This window comes from Leucoraja erinacea, unplaced genomic scaffold (genome assembly GCF_028641065.1).
Source record: "Leucoraja erinacea ecotype New England unplaced genomic scaffold, Leri_hhj_1 Leri_96S, whole genome shotgun sequence".
Classification (NCBI taxonomy): Eukaryota; Metazoa; Chordata; class Chondrichthyes; order Rajiformes; family Rajidae; genus Leucoraja; species Leucoraja erinaceus.
In genome coordinates, this window is record NW_026576916.1 from 57,501 (window position 1) to 85,466 (window position 27,966).

At 50.8% G+C, this 27,966-nt stretch overlaps 2 protein-coding genes across 3 annotated transcripts in view; both read right to left on the reverse strand.

Annotated features, from left to right (window-relative positions):
* Positions 1-16,709, reverse strand: part of LOC129695164 (uncharacterized) — a 73,432-nt gene extending 56,723 nt beyond the window's left edge. For both annotated transcript variants that reach the window (XM_055631938.1, XM_055631937.1), the window contains exon 1: positions 16,517-16,709. In XM_055631938.1, the coding sequence (XP_055487913.1) occupies positions 16,517-16,577 (61 nt within the window). In that variant the 5' untranslated portion in view covers positions 16,578-16,709. The remainder of the gene's footprint in view (positions 1-16,516) is intronic.
* Positions 16,710-25,270: 8,561 nt separating this feature from the next.
* tbrg4 (transforming growth factor beta regulator 4) overlaps positions 25,271-27,966 on the reverse strand; it is a 54,662-nt gene continuing 51,966 nt past the window's right edge. The window contains exon 11 of the mRNA XM_055631940.1: positions 25,271-25,543. Coding sequence (XP_055487915.1) covers positions 25,442-25,543 — 102 coding nt within the window. The 3' untranslated portion in view covers positions 25,271-25,441. The remainder of the gene's footprint in view (positions 25,544-27,966) is intronic.

The window sequence follows — 27,966 nt, forward strand, 5'->3', positions numbered from 1 at the left end:
TGCAGAAAGCATTTTGGCCACTATGGACATTTTTTCTGTCTCTTTTCCTCTCTCGCTCTCTTTTTTTCACTCTTCCTCACTCTATTTCACTCTCTCTCTCTCTCCCTCTCTTGCGCACTGTTTCTATCTCTTCCATCCTCCATCACTCTCTCCCTTTCTCTCACTCCCTCTCTCTCTCCCCTTCTCTCCCTCTCCCCCTTCTCTCTCCCTCACCCCCTCTCCTTTCCCTCTCTCTGTCCCTTTCTCTCTCCCTCCCTCTCTCTCTCCCTCCTCTCCCCCTCACTCTCCCTCTCCCTCCCTCTCCCTCTCCCCTCTCTCTCCCTCTTTCTCCCTCTCTCTCTCTCTCTCTCTCTCTCTCTCTCTCTCTCTCTCTCTCTCTCTCTCTCTCTCTCTCTCTCTCTCTCTCTCCTCTCTCTCTCTCTCTCTCTCTCTCTCTCTCTCTCTCTCTCTCTCTCTCTCTCTCTCTCCCTCCCCTCCCTCTCTCTCTCTTTCTCTCTCCCTCTCTCCTCTCTCCCCATTCTCTCCCTCTCTCTCTCTCTCTCTCTCTCCTCTCTCTCCTCTCTCCCCCCTCTCTCCCTCTCTCCCTCTCCCCCTCCATTCTCCCCCCCTCTCTCCCCCCCCCTCTCCCTCCTCCCCCCCCCACATTTATTTATTCCCTCCCTTTGCATTTGCTTCTTTTCATTAACGATATGAAAATGGATAATGTTGTAATCCTTCTTGGGTCCCACCTCATCCTTTCTATTTGCTTTTTGAGACTGAGTGGCTTTCAATGGTCCCAAGATAATATCAGATCAGGAGCCTGTTTCCTGGGTTTAGCTGTAAGGATGTCAATGGCGTTTTGCTAAAACCTTAGCTACAAGTCTATTTTGCAGGTAAAGTGGGTGGCTAGATATGGTGGACAGGCAGAACCTTCACCCCAGGGTAGGAATGTCAATGACTAGAGGGCGTGGGATTAAGGTGAGAGGGGAAAGGTTTAAAGGAGATGTTTGGGGCCGTTTTTTTTTACACAGGGTGCCTGGAACGTGCTGCCACGGGGGAGGAAGATACGATAATGGTGTTTAAGGGGAGTGGCCAGCATGGAACTCGTCTCGGCAAGGCCAGCAGCATCATCAAGGACCAGTCTCACCCTGGCCACTCCCTCTTCTCCCCTGTCCCATCCGGCAATAGGTACAGAAGTGTGAAAACGCACACCTCCAGATTCAGGGGCAGTTTCTTCCCAGCTGTGAAAATATCAGGCCACTGAACCATCCTACCACAACCAGAGAGCGGTCCTGAACTACTATCTACCTCATTGGGGACCCTCGGACTATCCTTGATCGGACTCTGCTGGCTTTACCTTGCACTAAACGTTATTCCCTTATCCTGTATCTGTACACTGTAAACGGATCGATTGTAATCATGTATTGTCTTTCCGCTGACTGGTTAGCACGCAACAAAAGCTTTTCACTGTACCTCGGTACACGTGACATTAAACTAAACTGTACTGAACTGGGCCTTTTAGGATTTATTGACAGGCCCGTGGATATTTTGGGAATTGAGGGATATGGGGGAGCCTCAGTGAGAATGTCTGTTGCATTAAATAAAGGAAAGCAAAATAACACACAAAGTGCCGGAGGAACTCAGTGGGTCAGGCAGCATCTGCGGAGGGAATGGACAGGCAACGTTTCTCTCGGGCACCCTTCATCAGACTGATCAGACATCAAAGAATGAAGGTAGGCAAAAATGCTGGAGAAACTCAGCGGGTGAGGCAGCATCTATGGAGCGAAGGAAATAGGTGACTTTTGGGTCGAGACCCTTCTTCAGACTGAAGTGAGGGTGGGGAGAAAGGAAGAGGTGGGGACAGTGGGCTGTGGGAGAGCTGGGAAGGGGACAATACACAATAGGTACAGGAGTAGGCCATTCGGCCCTTCGAGCCAGCACCGTCATTCAATGTGATCATGGCTGATCATCCCCAATCAGTACCCCGTTCCTGCCTTCCCCCCATATCCCCTGACTCCGCTATCTTTAAGAGCCCTATCTAGCTCTCTCTTGAAAGCATCCAGAGAACCGGCCTCCACCGCCCTCTGAGGCAATGGGGAAGGAGGGAGAAAGCAGGGACTACCTGAAATTGGAGAAGTCAATGTTCATACCGCTGGGGTGTAAACTACCCGAGCAAAATATGAGGTGCTGCTCCTCCAGTTTGCGGTGGGACTCACTCTGGCCATGGGGGAGACCCAGGACAGAAAGGTTGGATTGGGAATGGGTGGGGGAGTTGAAGTGCTGAGCCACCGGGAGATCAGGTTGGTTAATGCGGACTGAGCGGAGGTTTTGGGCGAAACGATCGCCAAGCCTACGCTTGGTCTCACCGATGTAGAGCAGCTGACATCTAGAGCAGCGGATGAAGTAGATAAAATGGCATTCCTAAAAAGCTCAGCTCAGGAACGGTGAGGGAGTTATGCTGCTTCATAAATAAATACTAGGTTCATTTTAGTTTTAGAGATACAGCGCTGAAACTGACCCTTCGGCCCACCGAGTCCGTGCCGACCAGCGATCCCCCCCGCACACTAACACTATCCTACACACACTAGGGACAATTTACACTTTGTACCAAAGCCAATTAACCAACAAACCCGCACGTCTTTGGAGTGTGGGAGGAAACCGGAGCACCCGGAGAAAACCCACGCAGGTCACGGGGAGAACGTGCAAACTCCGTACAGACAGCGCCCGTAGTCAGGATCTCTGGCGCTGTGAGACAGCGACTCTACCACTGCGCCACCATTATCTGGTGACTTTCGAAGGCCCTTAGTTGGTTTAATTATAGAAAAGATACAACAATAAGCAGATGGTTTGTTAGATGGAGGGTTAGATTATACAAGAAGATTGTAAGCAGTAAGCACATTCTCCTTGGAAACGAGTTCTTTGGTGGGAGATAAGATTTCCAGAAGATCTTAATTTCCATGAAAGATTTTGTTTTCCCAGGAGCTTCCAAGAAGGGTGAGAGGGGATCCTATTGAAACATATAAGATTGTTCAGGGTTTGGACACGCTAGAGGCAGGAAACATGTTCCCAGTGTAGGGGGAGTCCAGAACCAGGGGCCACAGTTTAAGAATAAGGGGTAAGCCATTTAGAATGGAGATGAGGAAACACTTTTTCTCACAGAGAGTGGTGAGTCTGTGGAAACATTGACTTCTCCAATTTCAGGTAGTCCCTGCTTTCTCCCTCCTTCCACTCTGCCTCAGAGGGCGGTGAAGGCCGGTTCTCTGGATGCTTTCAAGAGAGAGCTAGATAGGGCTCTTAAAGATAGCGGAGTCAGGGGATATGGGGAGAAGGCAGGAACGGGGTACTGATCACATTGAATGGCGGTGCTGGCTCGAAGGGCTGGATGGCCTACTCCTGCACCTGTTGTCTATTGTCTAAAAAGGATGTTGCCAGGACTCGAGAGCCCGGGCTATAGGCAGAGGTTTGCCAGGCTGTGACTTTATTCCTTGGAGCGCAGGAGGATGAGGGGTGATCTTATAGAGGTGTACAACATCATGAGGGGAATAGATAGTGTGAATGCACAGAATCTTTTACCCAGAGTCGGAGAGTCAAGAACCAGAGGACATTGGTTTTAGGTGAGAGGGGAAAAATTTAATAGGAACCTGAGGGGCAGTTTTTTCACTGGAACGAGCTGCCAGAGGAAGTATTTGAGGCGGGGACTATCGCAACGTTTGGACAGGACAGGTTTAGAGTGATATGGACCAAACACAGGCAGGTGGGACTAGTGTAGCTGGGACACGTTGGCCGGTGTGGGCAAGTTGGGCCGAAGGCCCTGTTTCCATGTGGTACCACTCTATGACTAACCCTCTGCAGTTGCCCGTGACAACACTGTCCAAACATCCCATAACCTTTCAACAGGATATCCAGGTGAAAACAGTACACCTCGTCTCTACCCAAAACAGGCGATCAATTATTGATAAGAGTAGGCCTTTGTTGTAGATTTAGCCACAAGATGAAACCATTCCCCACACAACCACTTTGGCAGCACCTCTCACAACCCAACGTCATTCAATCAAGTCACCTACAACTTGGTGGCGCAGCGGTAGAGTCGCTGCCTCACAGCGCCGGAGACCCGGGTTCCATCCCGACTACGGGTGCTGTCTGTACGGAGTTTGTGCGTTCTCCCCGTGACCTGCGTGGGTTTTCTCCGGGATCCTCGGTTTCCTCCCACACTCCAAAGACGTGCAGGTTTGCAGGTTAATTGGCTTGGTGTAAATGTAAACAAACTCATCCCGATTGTGTGTAGAGACATAGAAATTAGGTGCAGGAGTAGGCCATTCGGCCCTTCGAGCCTGCACCGCCATTCAATATGATCATGGCTGATCATCCAACTCAGTATCCCATCCCTGCCTTCTCTCCATACCCCCTGATCCCTTTAGCCACAAGGGCCACATCTAACTCCCTCTTAAATATAGCCAATGAACTGTGGCCTCAACTACTTTCTGTGGCAGAGTATTCCACAGATTCACCACTCTCTGTGTGAATTTCTTTTTTCTCATCTCGGTCCTAAAAGATTTCCCCCTTATCCTTAAACTGTGACCCCCTTGTTCTAGACTTCCCCAACATCGGGAACAATCTCCCTGCATCTAGCCTGTCCAACCCCTTAAGAATTTTGTAAGTTTCTATAAGACCCCCCCTCAATCTTCTAAATTCTAGCGAGTACAAGCCGAGTCTATCCAGTCTTTCTTCATATGAAAGTCCTGCCATCCCAGGAATCAGTCTGGTGAACCTTCTCTGTACTCCCTCTACGGCAAGAATGTCTTTCCTCAGGTTTGGAGACCAAAACTGTACGCAATACTCCAGGTGTGGTCTCACCAAGACCCTGTACAACTGCAGTAGAACCTCCCTGCTCCTATACTCAAATTGTTTTGCTGTGAATGCTAACATACCATTTGCTTTCTTTACTGCCTGCTGCACCTGCATGCCTACTTTCAATGACTGGTGTACCATGACACCCAGGTCTTGTTGCATCTCCCCTTTTCCTAATCGGCCACTATTCAGATAATAGTCTACTTTCCTGTTCTTGCCACCAAAGTGGATAACCTTTCAATTGATGTTAATCGCTGGTCGGCATGGACTCGGTGGGCCGAAGGGCCTGTTTCAACGCTGTATCTCTAAACTAAATGAAACTTACAAGCTTTCACAAGAGATAATCACCCTATTCCAGGTATTACAGCCCAGACTTTTCTTTAAGAGATACAGCGCGGAAACAGGCCCTTCGGCCCACCGAGTCTACATTGACCAGCGATCACCCCGTACACCAGCACGATCCTACACACTCTAGCGAAAATTTACAATTTACAGAAGCCAATCAGCCTACAAACCTGCACGTCTTTGGAGTGTGGGAGGAAACCGAAGATCTCGGAGAAAACCCACACAGGTCACGTGTGGAGAAGGAACAAACTGTACAGACAGCACCCGTAGTCAGGATCGAACCCGGGTCTCTGGCGCTGTGAGGCAGCAACTCTACCGCTGTGCCACCGTGCCATAACTTGGACAACTTACCATAAACATTTCATCTCCATTTCTATACATGATGGACTTTATTTTAAATGAAAGCTTGTGTTGCTTTTGGTTTCTTGAGCATCTTCAAACTGTAAGATTCTGTATGCACATTTATTGTAATATTAACTATCAACTCTAATCCAGAGTAGATATAATGCTGGCAATCCTGTCCACAGACAACATTGGATCCAATCGAAATATTAATCTATTAATTTATTTTGAACTGATGACAGTATATTAAAGGGCTTACCCCTTAAGAATAAGGAGTAAGCCATTTAGAACGGAGACGAGGAAACACTTTTTCTCACAGAGAGTTGTGAATCTGTGGAATTCTCTGCCTCAGAGGGCGGTGGAGGCCAATTCTCTGGATACTTTCACAAGAGAGCTCGATAGGGCTCTTAAAGATAGCGGATATGGGGAGAAGGCAGGAACGGGGTACTGATTGGGGATGATCAGCCAGTAAAGTCCGATCAAATTTCGAGGATGTAACTAGTAGAGTGGATAAGGGAGAACCAGTGGATGTGGTGTATCTGGACTTCCAGAAGGCTTTCGACAAGGTCCCACATAAGAGATTTGTATACAAACTTAAAGCACACGGCATTGGGGGTTCAGTATTGATGTGGATAGAGAACTGGCTGGCAAACAGGAAGCAAAGAGTAGGAGTAAACGGGTCCTTTTCACAATGGCAGGTAGTGACTAGTGGGGTACCGCAAGGCTCAGTGCTGGGACCCCAGCTATTTACAATATATATTAATGATTTGGATGAGGGAATTGAATGCAACATCTCCAGGTTTGCGGATGACACGAAGCTGGGGGGCAGTGTGAGCTGTGAGGAGGATGCTAGGAGGCTGCAAGGTGACTTAGATAGATTGGGTGAGTGGGCAAATGCAGTATAATGTGGATAAATGTGAGGTTATCCACTTTGGTGGCAAGAACAGGAAAGTAGACTATTATCTGAATGGTGGCTGATTAGGAAAAGGGGAGATGCAACGAGACCTGGGTGTCATGGTACACCAGTCATTGAAAGTAGGCACGCAGGTTCAGCAGCCAGTGAAGAAAGCAAATGGTATGTTAGCATTCATAGCAAAAGGATTTGAGTATAGGAGCAGGGAGGTTCTACTGCAGTTGTACAGGGCCTTGGTGAGACCACACCTGGGGTATTGTGTAGAGTTTTGGTCTCCTAATCTGAGGAAAGACATTCTTGCCATAGAGGGAGTGCAGAGAAGGTTCACCAGACTGGTTCCTGGGATGTCAGGACTTTCATATGAACAAAGACTGGATAGACTTGGCTTGTACTCGCTAGAATTTAGAAGATTGAGAGGGGATCTTATAGAAACTTACAACATTCTTAAGGGATTGGACAGGCTAGATGCAGGAAGATTGTTCTGGATGTTGGGGAAGTCCAGGACAAGGGGTCACAGTTTAAGGATAAGGGGGAAATCTTTTAGGACCGAGATGACAAAAACATTTTTCACACAGAGTGGTGAATCTCTGGAATTCTCTGCCACAGAAGGTAGTTGAGGCCAGTTCATTGGCTATATTTAAGAGGGAGTTAGATGTGGCCCTTGTGGCTAAAGGGATCAGGGGGTATGGAGAGAAGGCAGGAACAGGATACTGAGTTGGATGATCAGCCATGATCATATTGAATGGCGGTGCAGGCTCAAAGGGCTGAATGGCCTACTCCTGCACCTATTTTCTATGTTTCTATGTAAAGATAGCCCGAGGGTCACCAATGAGGTAGATAGTAGTTCAGGACTGTTTTCTGGTTGTGGTAGGATGGTTCAGTTGGCTGATAACAGCTGGGAAGAAACTGTCCCTGAATCTGGAGGTGTGCGTTTTCACACTTCTGTACCTCTTGCCCGATGGGAGAGGGGAGAAGAGAGAGTGGCCGGGGTGGGACTGGTCCTTGATGATGCTGCTGGCCTTGCCGAGGCAGCGTGAGGTGTAGATGGAGTCAATGGAAGGGAGAGAGAGACACACAAAAAGCTGGAGTAACTCAGCGGGTGAGGCAGCATCTCTGGAGCAAAGGAACTGGTGACGTTTGCGGTCGAGACCCTTCTTCAGACAGAGAGTCCGGGGAGAGGGAGACACGGAGATAAGGAAGGGCATGGTGCGAAAACAAGAGATCAAAGAGGACAAATTCTTCGGATAGGAGGGAGGTTGGTTTGTGTGATGGTCTGGGCTGTGTGCACAATTCCTCAATCTACCTACAGTGCTGGCGTTTGGTGTGATTGTGTGTGCGTGCAGTATTGCCTGATTTAATTGCTGCTGCAAAAAAAAAAACAAGCTGGGCATTTTTTTTCACTCGCCCATGATCGAAGAGCTGCAAAGTGTGACCCAGCAAAAAGGCCTGTCTCTTGGGAACGGTTCTGCGATGAACGCAGGGCTTGATGATGGCATTCGCTGCTGCCCATTGCTGAGGCAACTCTATCACTGGCCATATGGGGAGATATGGAAGGGTCAGGTTTTTAGTTTCGAGATACAGCGCGGAGACAACAGACAATAGACAATAGGTGCAGGAGTAGGCCATTCGGCCCGTCGAGCCAGCATCGCCATTCAATGTGATCATGGACCTTCGGCCCATCGGATCCGCGCCGACCAGCGATCCCCGCACATTAACACTATCCTACACACACTAGGGACAATTTTTACATTTACACCAAGACAATTAACCTACAAACCTGCACGTCTTTGGAGAGTAGGGAGGAAACCGAAGATCTCGGAGAAAACCCACACAGGTCACGGGGAGAACGTACAAACTCCGTACAGACAGCGCCCGTAGTCGGGATCGAACCCGGGTCTCCGGCGCTGCATTCGCTGTAAGGCGGCAACTCTACCGCTGCGCCACCGTGACCAAGGTGTGAAAATGAGAGATCAAAGTAAACCCTGCTTTCCCTCTCTCTCCATCCCTCCCCCACCCTAGCTCTCCGACCAGCCTGACCATCCTCCTGATTACATTTTATCTTTACACGCCTCGTTGTCAGCTTCCCCTCAGCTAACAATTATCTATTCTCCATTTTCTTTAAACTTCGTCCCCTTTGATTCCTCCTTTTCACACCTTGCCCTTCCATATCTCTAGTCTCCCTCTCCCCTGAGTCTCAGTCTGAAGAAGGGTCTTGACCCGAAACGTGACCCATCCCTTCTCTCCAGAGACGCTGCCCGTCCCGCTGAGTTACTCCAGCATTCTGTGTCGCCGTGACTATTGTATGTCTCACAAAATTCCGTTGGCAGATGGGGCATCGAGGTCGGTCTGGACCAGTTGGGCTGAAGGGCCTGTTTCCGTGCTGTATCACTCAAACCAACCTCCCTTCCATTGACTCCATCTACACCTCACGCTGCCTCGGCAAGGCCAGCAGCATCATCAAGGCCCAGTCTCATCGGAGCAAGAGGTACAGAAGTGTGAAAACGCACACCTCCAGATTCAGGGACAGTTTCTTCCCAGCTGTTATCAGGCAACTGAACCATCCTACCACAACCAGAGAGCGGTCCTGAACTACTATCTACCTCATTGGAGACCCTCTTAAACCGGACTTTACACTGCACTAAATGTTAGGCTTTATTTTAATGGAGACGAGGAAACACTTTTTCACACAGAGACTTGTGAGTCTGTGGAATTCTCTGCCTCAGAGGGCGGTGGAGGCCGGTTCTCTGGATGCTTTCAAGAGAGAGCTAGATAGGGCTCTTAAAGATAGCAGAGTCAGGGGATATGGGGAAAAGGCAGGAACGGGGTACTGATTGGGGATGATCAGCCATGATCACATTGAATGGCGGCGCTGGCTCGAAGGGCCGAATGGCCTACTCCTGCACCTGTTGTCTATTGCCTGTTTACTATGGTCACGTTTGGGCTTCTCTGCTGTGTAACTTGGTGGACCTCTGTTCCAGAGATACTTCGGTCTTTCGAGACACAACGCGGAAACAGGCCCTTCGGCCCACCGAGTCCATGCTGACCAGCGATCACCCCGCACACGACACACTAGGGACATTTTACAATTTTACTGAAGCCAATTAACCTACAAACCTGCACGTTGTTGAGGTGTGGGGGGGAAACCGGAGCTCCTGGTGAAAACCCACGCAGGTCACGGGGAGAACGTACAAACTCCGTACAGACCGCACCCGTAGTCAGGATCGACCCCGGGTGTCTGGCGCTGTGAAGCAGCAACGCTACCGCCTGGGCCTGTCCCACTTGGCGAATTTTTCGGCGACTGCCGGCATCATTGACTGACGTGTCAAGCCGCCAAAAAATTCGCGGCACGACGCCATATTGACGCGCGGTGTTTTTACGAGCGTCGCGACATTTTTTTTGTCGCCGCTGGATTTTGAAAATGTTCGACATCTTTTGGTGACACGGAGATGACGCCGGCAGTCGACAAAAAAATGGGACACAGGCCCTTATTATTCTTTATTGACAATAGGTGCAGGAGTAGGCCATTTAGCCCTTCGAGCCAGCACTGCCATTCAATGTGATCATGGCTGATCATCCCCAGTCAGTACCCCGTTCCTGCCTTCTCCCCATAACCCCTGACTCCGCCATCTTTAAGAGCCCTGTCTAGCTCTCTGTTGAAAGCATCCAGAGAACCGGCCTCCACCGCCCTCTGAGGCAGAGAATTCCACAGACTCACCACTCTCTGTGAGACAAAGTGTTTCCTCATCTCCGTTCTAAATGGCTTACTCCTTATTCTTAAACTGTGGCCCCTGGTTCTGGACTCCCCCAACATCGGGAACATGTTTCCTGCCTCTAGCGTGTCCAAACCCATAATAATCGTATATGTTTCAATAAGATCCCCTCTCATCCTTCTAAACTCCAGAGTGTACAAGCCCAGCCGCTCCATTCTCTCAGCATACGACAGTCCCGCCATCCTGGGAATTAACCTTGTAAACCTACGCTGCACTCCCTCAATAGCAAGAATGTCCTTCCTCACATTAGGGGATCAAAACTGCACACAATACTCCAGGTGTGGTCTCATTAGGGCTCTGTACAACTGCAGAAGGACCTCTTTGCTCCTATATTCTCTGTATCTGTACACCGTGGGCGGATCGATTGTAATCGTGTATTGTCTTTCCTCTGACTGGATAGCACGCAACAAAAAGGCTTTTCACTGTACCTCGGTACACGAGACAATGATGAACTAAACTAGATGTATGTCTCTGTGGCAGGACAGGCCAACTGTATCCCCTGAGGCCCTTATCCCAACATCTAGGGTCTGATCTCACGCGAGCATCCCTGGTCAGACAGCCCGTGTTGGCTTTTGGCAATCAGACAGGCTCCTGTAACTGAGCTCTCTCCGAACCCTGCCAAGCCATCTTCCCAGAGGTCAGACAAAATCCTTCAAGGACATTTTCAACGAACAAAACATTCTTGACAATTAAATGGAATAAGGTAACAGCACAGTAGACACAAAATGCCGGAGTAACTCAGCGGGTCAGGCAGCATCTGTGGAGAACATGGATAGGTGACGTTTCACAGAGTGCTGGAGTAACTCAGCGGGTCAGGCAGCATCTGTGGAGAACATGGACAGGTGACGTTTCACAGAGTGCTGGAGTAACTCAGCGGGTCAGGCAGCATCTGTGGAGAACATGGATAGGTGACGTTTCACAGAGTGCTGGAGTAACTCAGCGGGTCAGGCAGCATCTGTGGAGAACATGGATAGGTGACGTTTCACAGAGTGCTGGAGTAACTCAGCGGGTCAGGCAGCATCTGTGGGGAACATGGATAGGTGACGTTTCACAGAGTGCTGGAGTAACTCAGCGGGTCAGGCAGCATCTGTGGGGGAACATGGATAGGTGACGTTTCACAGAGTGCTGGAGTAACTCAGTGGGTCAGGCAGCATCTGTGGAGAACATGGATAGGTGACGTTTCACAGAGTGCTGGAGTAACTCAGCGGGTCAGCCAGCATCTGTGGGGAACATGGATAGGTGACGTTTCACAGAGTGCTGGAGTAACTCAGTGGGTGCAGCAGCATCTATGGAGCTAAGGAAATAGGTAACGTTTCGGGTCGAAACCCTTCCGGGTGGCCCGAAACGTTGCCTATTTCCAGAAGGGTTTCGGCCTGAAACGTTGCCCATTTCCTTCGCTCCATAGATGCTGCTGCACCATAACTCAGCGGGTCAGGCAGCATCTGTGGAGCACATGGATAGGTGACGTTTCGGGTTGAGTCTGAAGACAGGACCTCGACCCGAAACGTCACTTATTCCTTCTCCTGACCTCTGTACGGAGTTTGTACGTTCTCCATGTGACCTGATGGGTTTTCTCTGGGTCCCTCCCACACTCCAAAGGCTTGTGTGCAGGTTGATTGGATTGTGTCCCTAGTGTGTGCAGGATTGTGATAGTATACGGGGTGATTGCTGGTTGGCACGAAATCAGCGGGCAGAAGGGCCTGTTTCCGCGTTGAGTCTCGAAAGACTAAAGTATCTCTGGAACAGAGAAGCAGGCCCTTCAGCCCATTGCACCTATACGTGACCATAATAATAAACAATAGACAATAGGTACAGGAGTAGGCCATTCGGCCCTTCGAGCCAGCACCGCCATTCAACGTGATCATGGCTGATCATCCCCAATCAGTACCCCGTTCCTGCCTTCTCCCCATATCCCCTGACTCCGCTATTTTTAAGAGCCCTATCTAGCTCTCTCTTGAAAGTATCCAGAGAAACATAAAAATTAGGTGCAGGAGTAGGCCATTCGGCCCTTCGAGCCTGCACCGCCATTTAATATGATCATGGCTGATCATCCAACTCAGTATCCTGTACCTGCCTTCTCTCATACCCTCTGATCCCCTTAGCCACAAGGGCCACATCTAACTCCCTCTTAAATATAGCCAATGAACTGGCCTCAACTACCTTCTGTGGCAGAGAGTTCCAGAGATTCACCACTCTCTGTGTGAAAAAAAGTTCTCCTCATCTCGGTTTTAAAGGATTTCCCCCTTATCCTTAAGCTGTGACCCCTTGTCCTGGACTTCCCCAACATCCGGAACAATCTTCCTGCATCTAGCCTGTCCAACCCCTTAAGAATTTTGTAAGTTTCTATAAGATCCCCTCTCAATCTCCTAAATTCTAGAGAGAATTCTAGAGAGAACCGGCCTCCACCGCCCTCTGAGGCAGAGAATTCCACAGACTCTGCCGGGAGGAACTGCAGATGCTGGTTTACACCGAAGATAGACACAAAAAAAAGCTGGAGTCCCTCAGCGGGACAGGCGGCAGCTGTGGAGAGAAGGAATGGGTGACGTTTCTGGTCGAGACCCTTCTCCAGAGATGCTGCCCGGCCCGCTGAGTTTTTGCGACAATCTTTGGCATCAACCGGCATCTGCAGTTCATTTTTATTTCTTCCTGTAAAAGCCACAATCAATGCAGCCACTGTCGTGATGTGGGAACAATAGGCGGCCAGCTCGAGAGGGCGTACCACCATGCTCAGGAATTGCTGCTTCCCCTCTGTTATCTGGCTTCTCAACGGCCCTTCCATAAGCCAGCGTACTGTCCCAATCAATTATCCATTCAGGAGGATGAGAGGTGATCTTACAGAAACAGATAAAACTCTTAAGGGATTGGGGCAGGCTGGATGCAGGAAAAATGTCCCCGATGTTGGGGGGGGAGGGAGTCCTGAACCTGGGGTCTGGGATAAGGGGTAGGCCATTCGGGCCTGAGATGAGGAAAAACTTTGGAATTCTCTGCCACAGAAGGCAGTGGAGGCCGATTCACTGGATGTTTTCAAGAGAGAGTTAGATAGAGCTCTTGGGGCTAACGGAATCAAGGGATATGGGGAGAAGGCAGAAACGGGGTACTGATTGGGGATGATCAGCCAGGATCACATTGTATGGCGGTGCTGGCTCGAAGGGCAGTGGAGAGAGGGAGATAGTGGAGAGAGGGAGAGAGAGAGGGGGGGAGAGCTGAAAGAAGAGTAACAAATGGATAAAGGGTGGGAGGGAGAGAAGGGAGAGAGAGAGGGGGGGGATGAGGGAGAAGGTAGGGAAAAGAGGAGAGAGAGAGGGAGGGAGGGAGAGAGTGGGAGAGAGAGGGAGAGAGAGAGGGAGGGAGGGAGAGAGTGGGAGAGAGAGGGAGAGAAGGAGAGAGGGAGAGATGGGGATGAGATGTAGGGAGGGAAGGAGAGAGGGAGAGAGAGGGAGGGAGAGAGAGGGAGAGGGAGGGAGGGAGGGGAGAGGGAGGGAGGGAGGGAGGGAGAGGGGAAGGGGGAAGGGGGGGGAGAGGGAGGGAGGGAGAGAGGGGGAAGGGAGGGGAGGGAGGGAGAGGGAAGGGAGGGAGGGAGAGTGGGGCAGGGAGAGAGTGGAGAGAGAGAATTTATATGTTTCTATGTTTTTATTCACCCCCCCATTGTGGACATTGGACTTTGTCTCTGGAACTGAACACAATGCTTGTCGGCACGGTGGCGCAGCGGTAGAGTTGCTGCCTCACAGCGCAAGAGACCCGGGTTCGATCCCGACTACGGGCGCTGTCTGTACGGAGTTTGTACGTTCTCCCCGTGACCTGCGTGGCTTTTCGTCGAGATCTTCCGTCTCCTCCAAAGACGTGCGGGTTTATCGGTGAATTGGCCTGGTGTAAATGTAAAATTGTCCCTGGTGGGTGTAGGATAGTGTTAGTGTGCGGGGATCCCTGGTCAGTGCGGACTCGCTGGGCCGAAGGGCCTGTAAACCTGCCCGTGCTGACCCACATGTCCCATCTGCACTAGTCCCACCTGCCTGCGATACGCCCAAGTAAGGGTCTCGACCAGAAACGTCGCCTATTTCCTTCGCTCCATAGATGCTGCTGCACCCGCTGAGTTTCTCCAGCATTTTTGTCTACCTTCGATTTTCCAGCATCTGCAGTTCCTTCTTAAACACATACGTTTGGCCCATATCCTTCCAAACCCGTCCTATCCATGTACCTGCCTCAGCTACCTCCTTCAATACACCCACCACACTCTGTGTAAAAAAAACGTTGCCCCTCAAACTCCTATTAAATCTTTCCCCCCCCCCACCTCTTTAAACCTGTGATCCTAGGTTTTGATTCTCCTAATATGGGTGAGGAGCTGGATAAGATCATCCCTCATCTTCCTGCCCTCCAAGGAATAGAGTCCTAGCCTGCTCAACCTTCATTGTCCGAAGAAGTGTCTCGACCCGGAACGCCACCAGTCCCTTTTCTCCAGAGGTGCTGCCTGTCCCGCTGAGTTACTCCAGCACTTTGTGTCCATCTCTCCCTATAGATCAGGCCCTCGAGTCCTGGCGACATCCTGCAAAATCTGGCCTCAATCCCTACCTGCGGGCTTGGAGAGGGGGGGGGTGGGATGGGTGGGTCAAACGCGGGTGGGATATGGATGCGGGCATGTCGTGGGCAGGTTAGACAATAGACAACAGGTGCAGGAGGAGGCCATTCAGCCCTTCGAGCCAGCAACGCCATTCAATGTGATCACGGCTGATCATCCCCAATCAGTACCCCGTTCCTGCCTTCTCCCCATATCCCCTGACTCTGCTATTTTTTTTAAGAGCCCTATCTAGCTCTTTCTTGAAAGCATCCAGAGAACCGGCCTCCACCTCCCTCTGAGGCAGAGAATTCCACACTCACACCACTCTGTGAGAAAAAGTGTTTCCTCGTCTCCATTCTAAATAGCTTACCCCTTATTCTTAAACTGTGGCCCCTTGCCCTGGACTTCCCCAACATCGGGAACAATCTTCCTGCATCTAGCCTGTCCAATCCCTTAAGAATTTTGTAAGTTTCTATAAGATCCCCCCTCAATCATCTAAATTCTAGCAAGTACATGTTTCCTGCCTCTAGTGGGGTCCAAACCCTTAACAATCTTATATGTTTCAATGAGATCCCCTTAGGCCGAGGGGGACCTGTGTGTGACTCTACCTGAAGCAAAGATGCGATACTCTGCACTGCTCTGCACTGCACTGCGCTGCACCCGAAACATGGGGCCTAGAGTTGGTACCCAGCTCGTAAGGCCAGCCTTCCATCTCTCACTCCCCCTCCCTTGGCCTTGTCTTGGATGCAATGACACTGGGAAAAATTAAAAACATCTTCCAGCCTCCGAGAGAGGGGGGGGCGGGGGGGGGCTGCTCGTGAAACCTCAGCTTCCAATTCGATCCCCAGAGCCTTGCACATCGAAAGACCTTGAATGCAAACAGTTTTACCATTCCTATCTCCCTGATCTCTGCAGCAAGATAGTGTTTCATGTCCGCCAACATCGGAATAAAACAGTGGCTGGCCTTCGTTCCAATCTGGCTGCAGCACTGGTTTTGAGAGAAGCCAACCCTTGGTGTATATAGAAAGCTTACAGTATGTTACATAACCTGACCCCACCGCCAAGCTACGCCCACAGATTAAAATCAGTTATTGTTAATATTAAAATATGTGTAAGGGGAAAGGAATACAAATACAGATGTCATACAGGAACAGGTAGAAAAGAATGGTTGCCCTGGGATTTATTCTTTTAGTTTTGAAGGGTACATTATTCAATCTAAATCTGCTAAAAAAAAAGCCTCTGGGTTTTGTGCTGTGATTTTCTTGCTGCTAATCTTGTGCGTTTAGAACTGAAATGAAGATCTCATAAGGATGAGGAGATTTTTTTATTCTGACTTATTAGATGTAAAATGTCCGTCTCTCTCTCTCTCTCTCTCTCTCTCTCTCATTCTCCCTCTCTCATTCTCTCTCTCTCATTCTCTCTCTCATTCTCTCTCTCTTTCTCTCATTCTCTCTCTCCCTTTCTCTCTCTCATTCTCTCTCTCTCTCTCTCATGCTCTTTCTCTCTCACACACCCCCACACACACACACACACACACACACACACACACACACACACACACACACACACACACAGACACACATACACACACAGACACACACACACAGACACACACACACAGAGGGTGCCCAGTTTAAAATGATTTATTCATCAGAAAATTCAGATTTAAGATCAGTAAACAGCGTTGAATGGTAAATGCTGCAACTTGACCTTAAACAGGATTAAATCCTCACCCCCTCCCCCTGTTTCACCCCCTCTCTGACTCACCTGGGCTGAGTAGTTTGGGCTGGAAATCCGAGTGCATGTTTGCTGCATCTTTCACCGGCATTGTCGAGCTGTGTTGACGGGGCTGGCGTGTTGGGGTTGGGGTGGAGGTGCCAGCTTGCCTCCTGTCCACACCTCTACCTCCGTCTAGTTGGTGCAAGGCAGCCGGACTGACACAGGGATGGGGAGGGGGAGGAGTGGAGGAGGGAGGGAGGGAGGGAGGGAAGGAAAGGGGAGGAGAGAGAGAGAAAGAGAGAGAGGGAGAGGGAGAGAGAGAAAGCCAACGTGTGCTGTGTGTGTGTCTGGGAGAGAGAGACAGAGAGAGAGAGAGTGCAGAGACAGAGACTAGCATCACTTCTGACAGCACTCACACACTCACACACACACTCACACACACACTCACTCACACACACTCACACACACTCTCACTCATTCACTCACACACTCACTCACACTCACACACACACTCACTCACACACACACACTCACTCACACTCACACACACACTCACTCACTCACACACACACTCACACACACACTCACTCACACTTACACACACTCACTCACTCACACACACACACACACACACTTACACACTCACACACACTCACACTCACACACACTCACTCACTCACACACACACTCACTCACGCACTCACTCACGCACACTCACACACTCTCACTCACACTCACTCACACTCACACTCACTCACACACTCACACTCTCACTCACTCTCACTCACTCACACACACACACTCACACTCACTCACACACTCACTCACTCCACTGTGAGTTAGCTGTGTCATGCAGGATGAAGTCAGCAAGATTCAGCAGGCAGGAGAAATCTGGGTGTGTTCCAAGCACTGCAGCGCCGGGGACTCAATCACAGGGAGAGTGGAGAGAAAGGGAGAGAGAAAGGGAGGGAGGAGAGAGAGACACACTCACTCAAAATCAGGAGGGGGAGAGTGGAGATAGGGAGGGGGATTAGAGAGAGAGGGGGGGGGAGGGGAAGTGGGGGGGGGGGGACAGGGAGGGTACAGCGAGGAGGACACAGAGATGGATCACACAGAGGGGGGAGGGCGGAGAGGGGGTAGTCATGAGAGGATGAAGAGAGCAGGGGAGAGAGAGGGAGAGAGGAGAGGGGGGGTGTTCCAAGCACTAGAGGGGTAGGGGGGGGGTAGAGAGAGGGGGGAGAGGGGGAGAGAGAAGAGAAAGGGAGGGTGGAGAGAGGGGGAGAGAGAGGGGGAGGAGGGGAGAGAGAGAGGGGGGTAGAGAGAGGGAGGGAGGGGGGGGGGGGTAAGAGAGGGGGGGAGAGGGGCTAGAGAGGGGGGGAGAGGGGGCTAGAGAGGGGTAGGGGGGGGAGGAGAGGGGGGAGAGAGAGGGGTAGGAGAGAGGAGAGGGAGGGGGTAAATAGAGGGGGGAGAGAGGAGGAGAGGGGGAGGGGGGGGAGAGGAGAGGGGGAGTAGAGAGAGGGGGAAGAGGGAGGAGAGAGGGGGGTAGAGAGAGGGAGGAGAGGGGGGTAGAGAGGGGGGAGAGAGGGGGGAGAGGGGGGGTAGAGAGGGGGAGGAGAGGGGGGTAGAGAGAGGGGGAGAGAGGGGGGGTAGAGAGAGGGGGGTAGAGAGAGGGGGGTAGAGAGGAGAGAGAGAGGGGGTAGAGAGAGAGGGGGGGGTAGAGAGTGGGGAGAAGGGAAGGGGAGAGAGGGGGGTGGGGGAGGATGGAGAGCAAAGAGCACTCTTTGGTGGAGAGAGGGAGAGGGGAGAGAGGGGGGGGGAGGGGGACGAGAGAGTGTCGAGAGAGATAGAGAGTTTTTGCCCTGCATCACCACTGCAGAAACAAGGCCACTTTTCAGCATTATTGCATCAGTCCCATGGTTTTTTGCAACAATAAGAAGCCTCTTTGATGGACAGAGCCAGCACCTTGTGCTCTGGGTTTTCCACAATGCCATCCCAGTCTGTTGTCTGTTGCCCATCTCTCAGGCCTCCCTTTATTAAAGATTCATTCACATTCAAGCAGTGTATTCTTCCTTTTTTGTTAAAACAGCAGGGGTGACATTAGCAGTAATCACCCAGGGGCACAAAGACAGCGAATGAGACAGCTGGGAGGTCGAGAGATCTGTGGGTGGGGGGAGGGTGGTGAGAGTCAGAATAATGTACACAAAGGAGTCCCCACCCCCCCACACACACACACACACACCACCATTTGTAAAGTGAGGATAGGGATCTAATGTGTAGGCCAAAGTCTAACATCACTGTTACGAGGATGTTGCCAGGACTAGAGGGTGTGAGCTACAGGGAGAGGTTGAGCAGGCTGGGTCTCTATTCCCTGGAGCGCAGGAGGATGAGGGGTGATCTTATAGAGGTGTATAAAATCATGAGAGGAATAAATCGGGGTAGATTCTTTTACCCAGAGTAGGGGAATCGAAGATCGGAGGACACAGGTTTAAGGTGAAGGGGGAAAGATTTAATAGGAATCTGATGAGGGGTCAGGGGATATGGGGAGAAGGCAGGAACGGGGTACTGATTTGGGGATGATCAGCCATGATCACATTGAATAGCGGTGGTGCTGGCTCGAAGGGTTTGGACACGCTGGAGGCAGGAAACATGTTCCCGATGTTGGGGGAGTCCAGAACCAGGGCCACACACAGTTTAAGAATAAGGGGTAAGCCATTTAGAACGGAGATGAGGAAACACTTTTTCTCACAGAGAGTGGTGAGTCTGTGGAATTCTCTGCCTCAGAGGGCGGTGGAGGCCGGTTCTCTGGATGCTTTCAAGGGATTGGGTTCTTAAAGATAGCAGAGTCAGGGGATAAGGGGAGAAGGCAGGAGCGGGGTACTGATTGGGGATGATCAGCCATGATCACATTGAATGGCGGTGCTGGCTCGAAGGGCCGAATGGCCTACTCCTGCACCTATTGTCTATTGACTATTGAGGGGTAACTTTGAGAAACATTTAGTTTTAGAAACAGTTGAACGGGTACATGGATAGAACAGGTTTAGAGGGATATGGGACAAACACAGGCAGGTGGGACTAGTGTAGATCCATCAAGTTTCCTGTTCACAAGACTCAATGAAACTCCAGCAGGTACTATAACGGCATTAAAAAGACATTTGTACAAGTACATGGATAGGAATCTGGAGTATTGTGAGCAATTTTGGGCCCCATATCTGAGGAAGGATGTGCTGGCTCTGGAGAGGGTCCAGAGGAGGTTTACGAGAATGATCCCAGGAATGAGTAGGTTAACCTATGATGAGCTTTTGTCAGCACTGGGCCTGTACTCACTGGAGTTTAGAAGGATGAGGGGGAACCTCGTTGAAGCTTACAGAATAGTGAAAGGCCTGGATAGAGTGGATGTGGAGAGGATGTTTCCACTAGTGGGAGACTCTAGGACTAGAGGGCATAGCCTCAGAATCAAAGGACGTTCCTTCAGGAAGGAGATGAGGAGGAATTTCTTTAGTCAGAGGGTGGTGAATCTGTGGAATTCATTGCCACAGAAGGCTGTGGAGGCCAGGTCAATGGATATTTTTAAAGCAGAGATAGATAGATTCTTGATTAATGCGGGTGTCAGGGGTTATAGGGAGAAGGCAGGAGAATGGGGTTAGGAGGGAGAGATAGATCAGCCATGATTGAATGGCGGAGTAGACTGGATGGGCCGAATGGCCTAATTCTGCTCCCATCACTTATGACCATGAAAGTGACGGGGGATATAGCAAGGGGGGGGGGGGGGGGGGGGGGGGGAAGGCTCTGAATTGGTTAAGAAGGAACTGCAGATGCTGCTGGAAAATCGAAGGTACACAAGAATGCTGGAGAAACTCAGCGGGTGCAGCAACAGCATCTGTGGAGCGAAGAATCCTTCTCTCCATAGATGCTGCTGCACCCGCTGAGTTTCTCCAGCATTCTTGCGTACCACCAAAAGGCTCTGAATGTCCATCCGGTTTCACAAATCAAAACCAAGGAAAATGTTTATTCTTCCAAAACCACCGACAAAACGTGAACTTCAATCAACGGGGTGTGGGTGTCTTCCAGATATTGTTGTTTGGACCTTGTTTCTTGGCCTCCATTACCCAGTGTGGCCCAGACACACCAGAACCGCAGATGCTGGAATCTTCAGCAAGGCACAATGAGAGGTATCACGGCGGTAGAGTTGCTGCCTCACAGCGCCAGAGACCCGGGTTCGATCCAGACTACGGGATGCTGTCTTTACGGAGTTTGCACGTTCTCCCCGTGGGTTTTCTCCGAGATCTTCGGTTTCCTCCCCAAACTCCGAAGGCCGTACAGGTTTGTAGGTGAATCAGCGCGGTATAAATGTGAGAAAGATTCGTTCCTCGTGCGGGATAGCGTTAAGTGCGCGGGGATCGCTGGTCGGCGCCGAAGGGCCTCGTTTCCGCGCTGTGTCTCTAAACTAAACACAAAAGCATTTTTCTCACAGAGAGTGGTGAGTCTGTGGGATTCTCTGCCTCAGAGAATTCCACAGGGCAGTTCCACCGCCCTCTGAGGCAGAGAATCCCACAGACTCACAACTCTCTGTGCGAAAAAAGTGTTTCCTCATCTCCGTTCTAAATGGCCGACCTCTTATTCTTAAACTGTGTGTGTGGCCCCTGGTTCTGGATTCCCCAAACATTGGGAACATGTTTACTGCTTCCAGCCTGTCCAAACCCGTAATAATCGTATATGTTTCAATAAGATCCTTCTAAACTCCAGAGTGTACAAGCCCAGCCGCTCCATTCTCTCAACATATGACAGTCTCGCCATCCCGTGAATTAACCTTGTAAACCTACGCTGCACTCCCTCAATAGCAAGAATGTCCTTCCGCAAATTAGGGGACTAAAACTGCACACAATACTCCAGGTGTGGTCTCACTAGGGCCCTGTACAACTGCAGAAGGACCTCTTTGCTCCTATTCTCAACTCCTCGCGTTATAAAGGGCAACATGCCATTCTCTTTCTTCACTGCCTGCTGTACCTGCATGCTTACTTTCATAGTGATAGGTGGATACAAGCGGAGGTGGGGGGTGTGGGGTGGGGGGGGGGGGGGGGGTGAGTGGGGGATGGGTGGTGTCAGTGACAAAGGGGGGTAGAGGTGAAAAGGTGACGAACGGGTGTCGGATCAGGAGAGGCATGAAGTTTAAAGCTGGTGGCAGGGATGTGGATGGGAAGGGGGAAAGGGCGAGTACAGGAGGAAAACATGGGACATAGGGGATAGGAAATGACTTGAGGGGCAGAAGGGGGATGAAGTGTGACTGAGGAATGGAGAATTGGTGCACAATGGGGAGGGGGCAAAGAGAGTCTGGAGGCAGGATAAAAGGGGAACCTCGCCTCCACGGAAAGAGATGGAAAAAGGGGAGATTAGTTCAATGGGATGGTGATGAGGATATCATGGATATAGATACAAAAAGCTGGAGTCATTCAGCGGGTCAGACAGCATCTCTGGTGAACCACTTCATCCTCGATAACAATCAGTACGGGAGCACCTCAAGGCTGCGTGCTTAGCCCCCTGCTTTACTCACTCTATACCCATGACTGCTTAGCCGGTCAAAGTGCGAACTCCATCATCAAGTTCGCCGACGACACCACTGTGGTTGGACGAATTAGATGGGGACGAGTCAGAGTATAGAAGTGAGATCGACCAACTGACCAAATGGTGCCAGCACAACAACCTGGCTCTCAACATCAGTAAGACCAAGGAACTGATTGTGGACTTTAGTAGGGGAAGGATGAGGACCCAGAATCCTGTTTATATCAACGGGACAATGGTGGAGAGGGTCAATGATTTCAAATTCCTGGGCGTGCATATTTCAGAAGATCTTTCCTGGACCCAGCACACCGATGCAATTGTACAGAAGGCACATCAGCGACTCTACTTCCTGAGAAGATTACGGAGATTTGACATGTCGAACAGGATTCCCCTAAACTTCTACAGGTGCACAATAGAGAGCATCCTGACTGGTTGCATCGTGGCCTGGTTTGGCAACTTGAACGTCCAGGAGCGAAAAAGACTACAAAAAGTTGTGACCACTGCCCAGTCCATCACCGGCTCTGACCTCCCCACCGTCGAAGGGATCTATCGTAGTCGCTGCCTCAAAAAGGCAGCTAAAATCATCAAGGACCCACACCATCCTGGCCACCTACTAATCTCACCACTGCCACCAGGAAGAAGGTACAGGAGCCTGAAAACTGTAACGTCCAGGTTCAGGAACAGCTTCTTCCCTACACCCATCAGGCTATTAAACACAACTACGAATAAGCTCTGAGCTCTGTACTGCAAAAGACTATGTTATTACTTCACTATATCTGTTATTTATTGAACCTTTTCTTTTTTTCTCTTCCCCGTTATGTAATAATAATAAGAATACATTTTATTTGTATAGCGCTTTTCAAGGACTCAAAGTCGCTTTACATGGTGAGTCAAGAACAAAACAAAATCGAGCAGTGAGACAGAGATGCAAAGGGGAGGGGGACATGGGACTAAGGGTAGGCAGAGGTGAAGAGATGGGTCTTGAGGCGGGACTGGAAGACGGTGAGGGACTCAGAAGTTCGGATCAATTGTGGGAGGGAGTTCCAGAGCCTGGGAGCTGCCCTGGAGAAGGCTCTGTCTCCAAAAGTGCAGAGGTTGGATTTCAGAATGTAGAGGAGACCGGCTGAAATGGATCTGAGGGACCGTGAGGGTTGGTAGGGGGAGAGGAGGTCAGTGAGATATGGGGGGCCAAGTGGTTGAGGGCTTTGTAGGTGAGGACCAGGATTTTGTAGGTGATCCGGTGGGAGATGGGAAGCCAGTGAAGTTGTTTGAGGACTGGGGTGATGTGGTGCCAGGATGTGGTGTGGGTGATGAGTCGGGCGGCTGCGTTCTGGACCAGTTAGAGTCGGTTGATGTAGGTGGAGCTGATGCCAAAGAGAAGAGAGTTACAGTAGTACAGACGGGAGGAGATGAAGGCATGGATGAGTCTTTCAGCAGCGGGGGGTGTGAGAGAGGGTCTGAGTTTGGCGATGTTGCGGAGGTGAAAAAATGATGTTTTGACAACATGTACTATAACCATATAACGATTACAGCACGTAAACAGGCCATCTCGACCCTTCTAGTCCGTGCCGAACATGTATTCTCCCCTAGTCCCATACACCTGCACTCAGACCATAACCCTTCATTCCTTTCCCGTCCATATAACTATATAAACCATATAACAATTACAGCACGGAAACAGGCCATCTCGGCCCTTCTAGTCCGTGCCGAACACGTATTCTCCCCTAGTCCCATTTACCTGCGTTCAGACCATAACCCTCCATTCCTTTCTCATCCATATAACTATCCAATTTATTTTTAAATGTTAAAAACAAACCTGCCTCCACCACCTTCACTGGAAGCTCATTCCACACAGCCACCACTCTCTGAGTAAAGAAGTTCCCCCTCATGTTACCCCTAAACTTCAGTCCCTTAATTCTCAAGTCATGTCCCCATGTTTGAATCATCCCTACTCTCAGTGGGAAAAGATTGTCCACATCAACTCTGTCTATCCCTCTCATCATTTTAAAGACCTCTATCAAGTCCCCCCTTAACCTTCTGCGCTCCAAAGAATAAAGCCCTAACTTGTTCAACCTTTCTCTGTAACTTAGTTGCTGAAACCCAGGCAACATTCTAGTAAATCTCCTCTGTATTCTCTCTATTTTGTTGACATAAACTATGTTTACATATTCACATATTGTGTTGTGCTGCAGCAAGTACGAATTTCATTGTCCCATTCGGGACTTATGACAATAAAACACTCTTGACTCTTAACTCTTGAAAAGGAATAGATGACATTTCGGGTCGAGACCAAATGCCGATGATGTCGGGTGGTGGGTGTGTGGAATGAGCTGCCGGAGGAGGTAGTTGAGGCTGGGACTATCGCAATGTACAGGTACATGGTTAGGGCAGGTTTGGAGGGATATGGGCTAAACGCAGGCAGGTGGGACGAGTGTAGATGGGACATGTTGATCGGTGCGGGCAAGTTGGGCCGAAGGGCCTGTTCCCACACCTTGTGACGCTCTGTGTAAACCCGGGAAAGAACATCTCTGCACGGTGGCGCAGCGGTAGAGCTGCTGCCTCACAGCGCCAGAGACCCGGGTTCGATCCTGACTGCGGGCACCGTCGGTACAGAGTTTGTACCTTCTCCCCCGAGACCTGCGTGGGTTTTCTCCGGGTGCTCCAGTCTCCTCCCACACTCCAAAGACGTGCTAGTTTGTAGGTTAATTGGCTTTGGTAAATTGTAAATTAGACAATTGACAATAGGTGCAGGAGTAGGCCATTCGGCCCATCGAGCCAGCACCGCCATTCAATGTGATCATGGCTGATCATCCCCAATCAGTAACCCGTTCCTGCCTTCTCCCCATATCCCCTGACTCCGCTATTTTAAGACCCTATCTAGATCTCTCTTGAAAGCATCCAGAGAACCGGCCTCCACCGCCCTCTGGGGCAGAGAATTCCACAGACTCACAACTCTCTGTGAGAAAAAGTGGTTCCTCGTCTCCGTTCTAAATGGCTTACTCCTTATTCTTAAACTGTGGCCCCTGGTTCTGGACTCCCCCAACATCGGGAACATGTTTCCTGCCTCTAGCGTGTCCAAGCCCTTAACAATCTTATATGTTTCAATTGTCCTTAGTGTGTGTGCGTGTGTGTGTAGGATAGTGCTAGCATGCACGGTGCCCGCTGGTCGGAGCGGATTAGACGGGCCGAAGGGCCTGTTTCCGCGCTGTACCCATAAACTAAACGACACCAGATCTCCCAAACAGAAACCGTTGAACTTGTGCAGTCCTTTACTTTAAAATACGGTATGTACAACGAAAATCACTCCAAGCCCCGACTGCGCGGATGGATTCCTGCAGGGATTTCAAGCGGGGTTGTGCAGCCTTCACTACCCAGCAGCAAGCAAGGCTCACGGTGGAGAGAGGCGGGCGCGGGGCCTCACTGCGCCATTTCCTCGCCTATGGCTTTGCTCATTTTGTCTTTCAGGTACGCAACCTTCTGCCACTCGGACTTCAGTTCAAGCCAATCGTAGTACGGTACCTGCAGAGAGGAAGAGGGAGAGGGCGAGGGCGAGGGAGGGAGGGAGAGGGAGAGAGGGAGAGAGAGGGAGAGGGAGAGGGAGAGAGAGAGAGGGGGAGGGAGGGAGAGAGGGAGAGGGGAGAGAGAGGAGAGAGAGGGAGAGGGGGAGAGAGGAGAGGGAGAGGGAGAGGGAGAGGGGGAGAGGAGAGAGGAGAGAGGGAGAGAGGGAGAGGGAGAGAGAGGGAGAGAGAGAGGGAGGGAGAGAGAGAGAGAGAGAGAGAGAGGGGGAGAGGGAGGAGAGGGAGAGGGAGAGAGGAGAGAGAGAGAGAGGGAGAGAGAGGAGAGGGGGAGAGGGGGAGGGGGGGGGGGGGGGAGAGGGAGAGGGGGAGGGGGGAGAGGGAGAGGGAGAGGGAGGGAGGGAGGAGGGGGAGAGAGGGAGAGGGAGAGGGGAGAGGGAGAGGGAGAGGGGGGGAGAGAGGGGGGAGAGGGAGGGAGAGGGAGAGAGATAGGGAGAGGGAGAGAGATAGGGAGAGGGAGAGGGAGAGGGAGAGAGAGAGATTGGAGCGGGCGTTGGATGCAGAACAACAAGCAGAAACATCATTCTTCCAACAGCAACGTATGGGCCTGTCCCACTTACGCGACTCTTTGGAAGACTGCCGGGGACTAGTTTTAATGGAATTCGCCTGGCGACAACCTACGACAGGACCTACGTCAACCAACGGCAGCAAGAATTGGCGCCGAAAATTCTCAACGCGGTGAAAACCCAGCGGCGACCAGAACAAGGTACGACTCTTTGGGCGACTACTCACCACCGTACAGGCTTCACCGCGCGACGTGTCGCCTGTACGGTCGTGAGTCGTCTCCTCAGTCGCCCAAAGAGTCGTGGCGTCTTTCTGGTCGCTGCTGGATTTTCAACATGCGCAAAATTTTCGACAACCTGCAACGACCTATGACGGGTGCCGGCAGTCTCCGAAAAAGTCGCGTAAGTGGGACAGCGCCCATAAGGAGTTCATTGTTCTATCTGGGACATAAAACATTTTTATCTTGCCAGGTCCAATTTAGTTCAAGGCCAGCAGCATAATCAATTAAGTCACATCCTGGCCACTCCCTCTTCTCCCCTCTCCCATCAGGCAAAATGTACAGAAGTGTGAAAACGCACACCTCCAGATTCAGGGACAGTTTCTTCCCAGCTGTTATCAGGCAGCTCTGCCATGCAGAATAAGTACTTGAGTTTTGTATCTTGCAATTCAATTCAATAATTAGAAACATAGAAAATAGGTGCAGGGGTAGGCCATTTGGCCCTTCGAGCCTGCACCGCTATTCAATGGCTGATCATCTAATCACTTGCACCTCCTCCAACCTCATCTATTGCATCCGCTGCTCTAGATATCAGCTGCTCTACATCGGTGAGACCAAGCGTAGGCTTGGCGATCGTTTCGCCCAACACCTCCGCTCGGTCCGCAATAACCAACCTGATCTCCCGGTGGCTCAGCGCTTCAACTCCCCCTCCCATTCCCAATCCGACCTTTGTCCTGGGCCTCCATTGTCAGAGTGAGGCCCAATGCAAATTGGAGGAGCAGCATCTCATATTTTGTTTGGGTAGTTTACACCCCAGCGGTATGAACATTGACCTCTAATTTTAGATAGCTTTTTCTCACCGAGAGTTGTGAGTGTGGAATTCTCTGCCTTAGAGGGCGGTGGAGGCCAGTTCTCTGGATGCGTTCAAGAGAGAGCTAGATAGGGCTCTTAAAGATAGTCAGGGGATATGGGGAGAAGGCAGGAACGGGGTACTGATTGTAGATGATCAGCCATGATCACATTGAATGGCGGTGCTGTCTCGAACGGCCGAATGGCCTACTCCTGCACCTATTGTCTATTGCCTTTCTCCCTCCTTCCCCTCCATGTCCCAGTTCTCCCACAGCCCACTGTCTCCGCCTCTTCATTTCCTTTTACCGCCCACCCGACATCAGTCTGAAGAAGGGTCTCGACCCGAAACGTCACCTATTCCTTCGTTCCATAGATGCTGCCTGACCCGCTGAGTTTCTCCAGCAGTATTTTGTCTACCTCCGATTTCTCCAGCACCTGCAGTTCTTTCTTAAAAAAAAAAACCAGTACCCCGTTCCTGCTATCTCCCCATATCCCTGGATTCATGCCGGCAGCGTATCGGTGCCTCTGCGTCAATAGACAATAGACAATAGGTGCAGGAGTAGGCCATTCGGCCCTTCGAGCCAGCACCGCCATTCAATGTGATCATGGCTGATCATCCCCAATCAGTACCCCGTTCCTGCCTTTTCCCCATATCCCCTGACTCCGCTATCTGTAAGAGCCCTATCCATCTATCTCTTGAAAGCATCCAGAGAACCGGCCTCCACCGCCCTCTGAGGCAGAGAATTCCACAGACCCACCACTCTCTGTGAGAAAAAGTGTTTCCTCGTCTCCGTTCT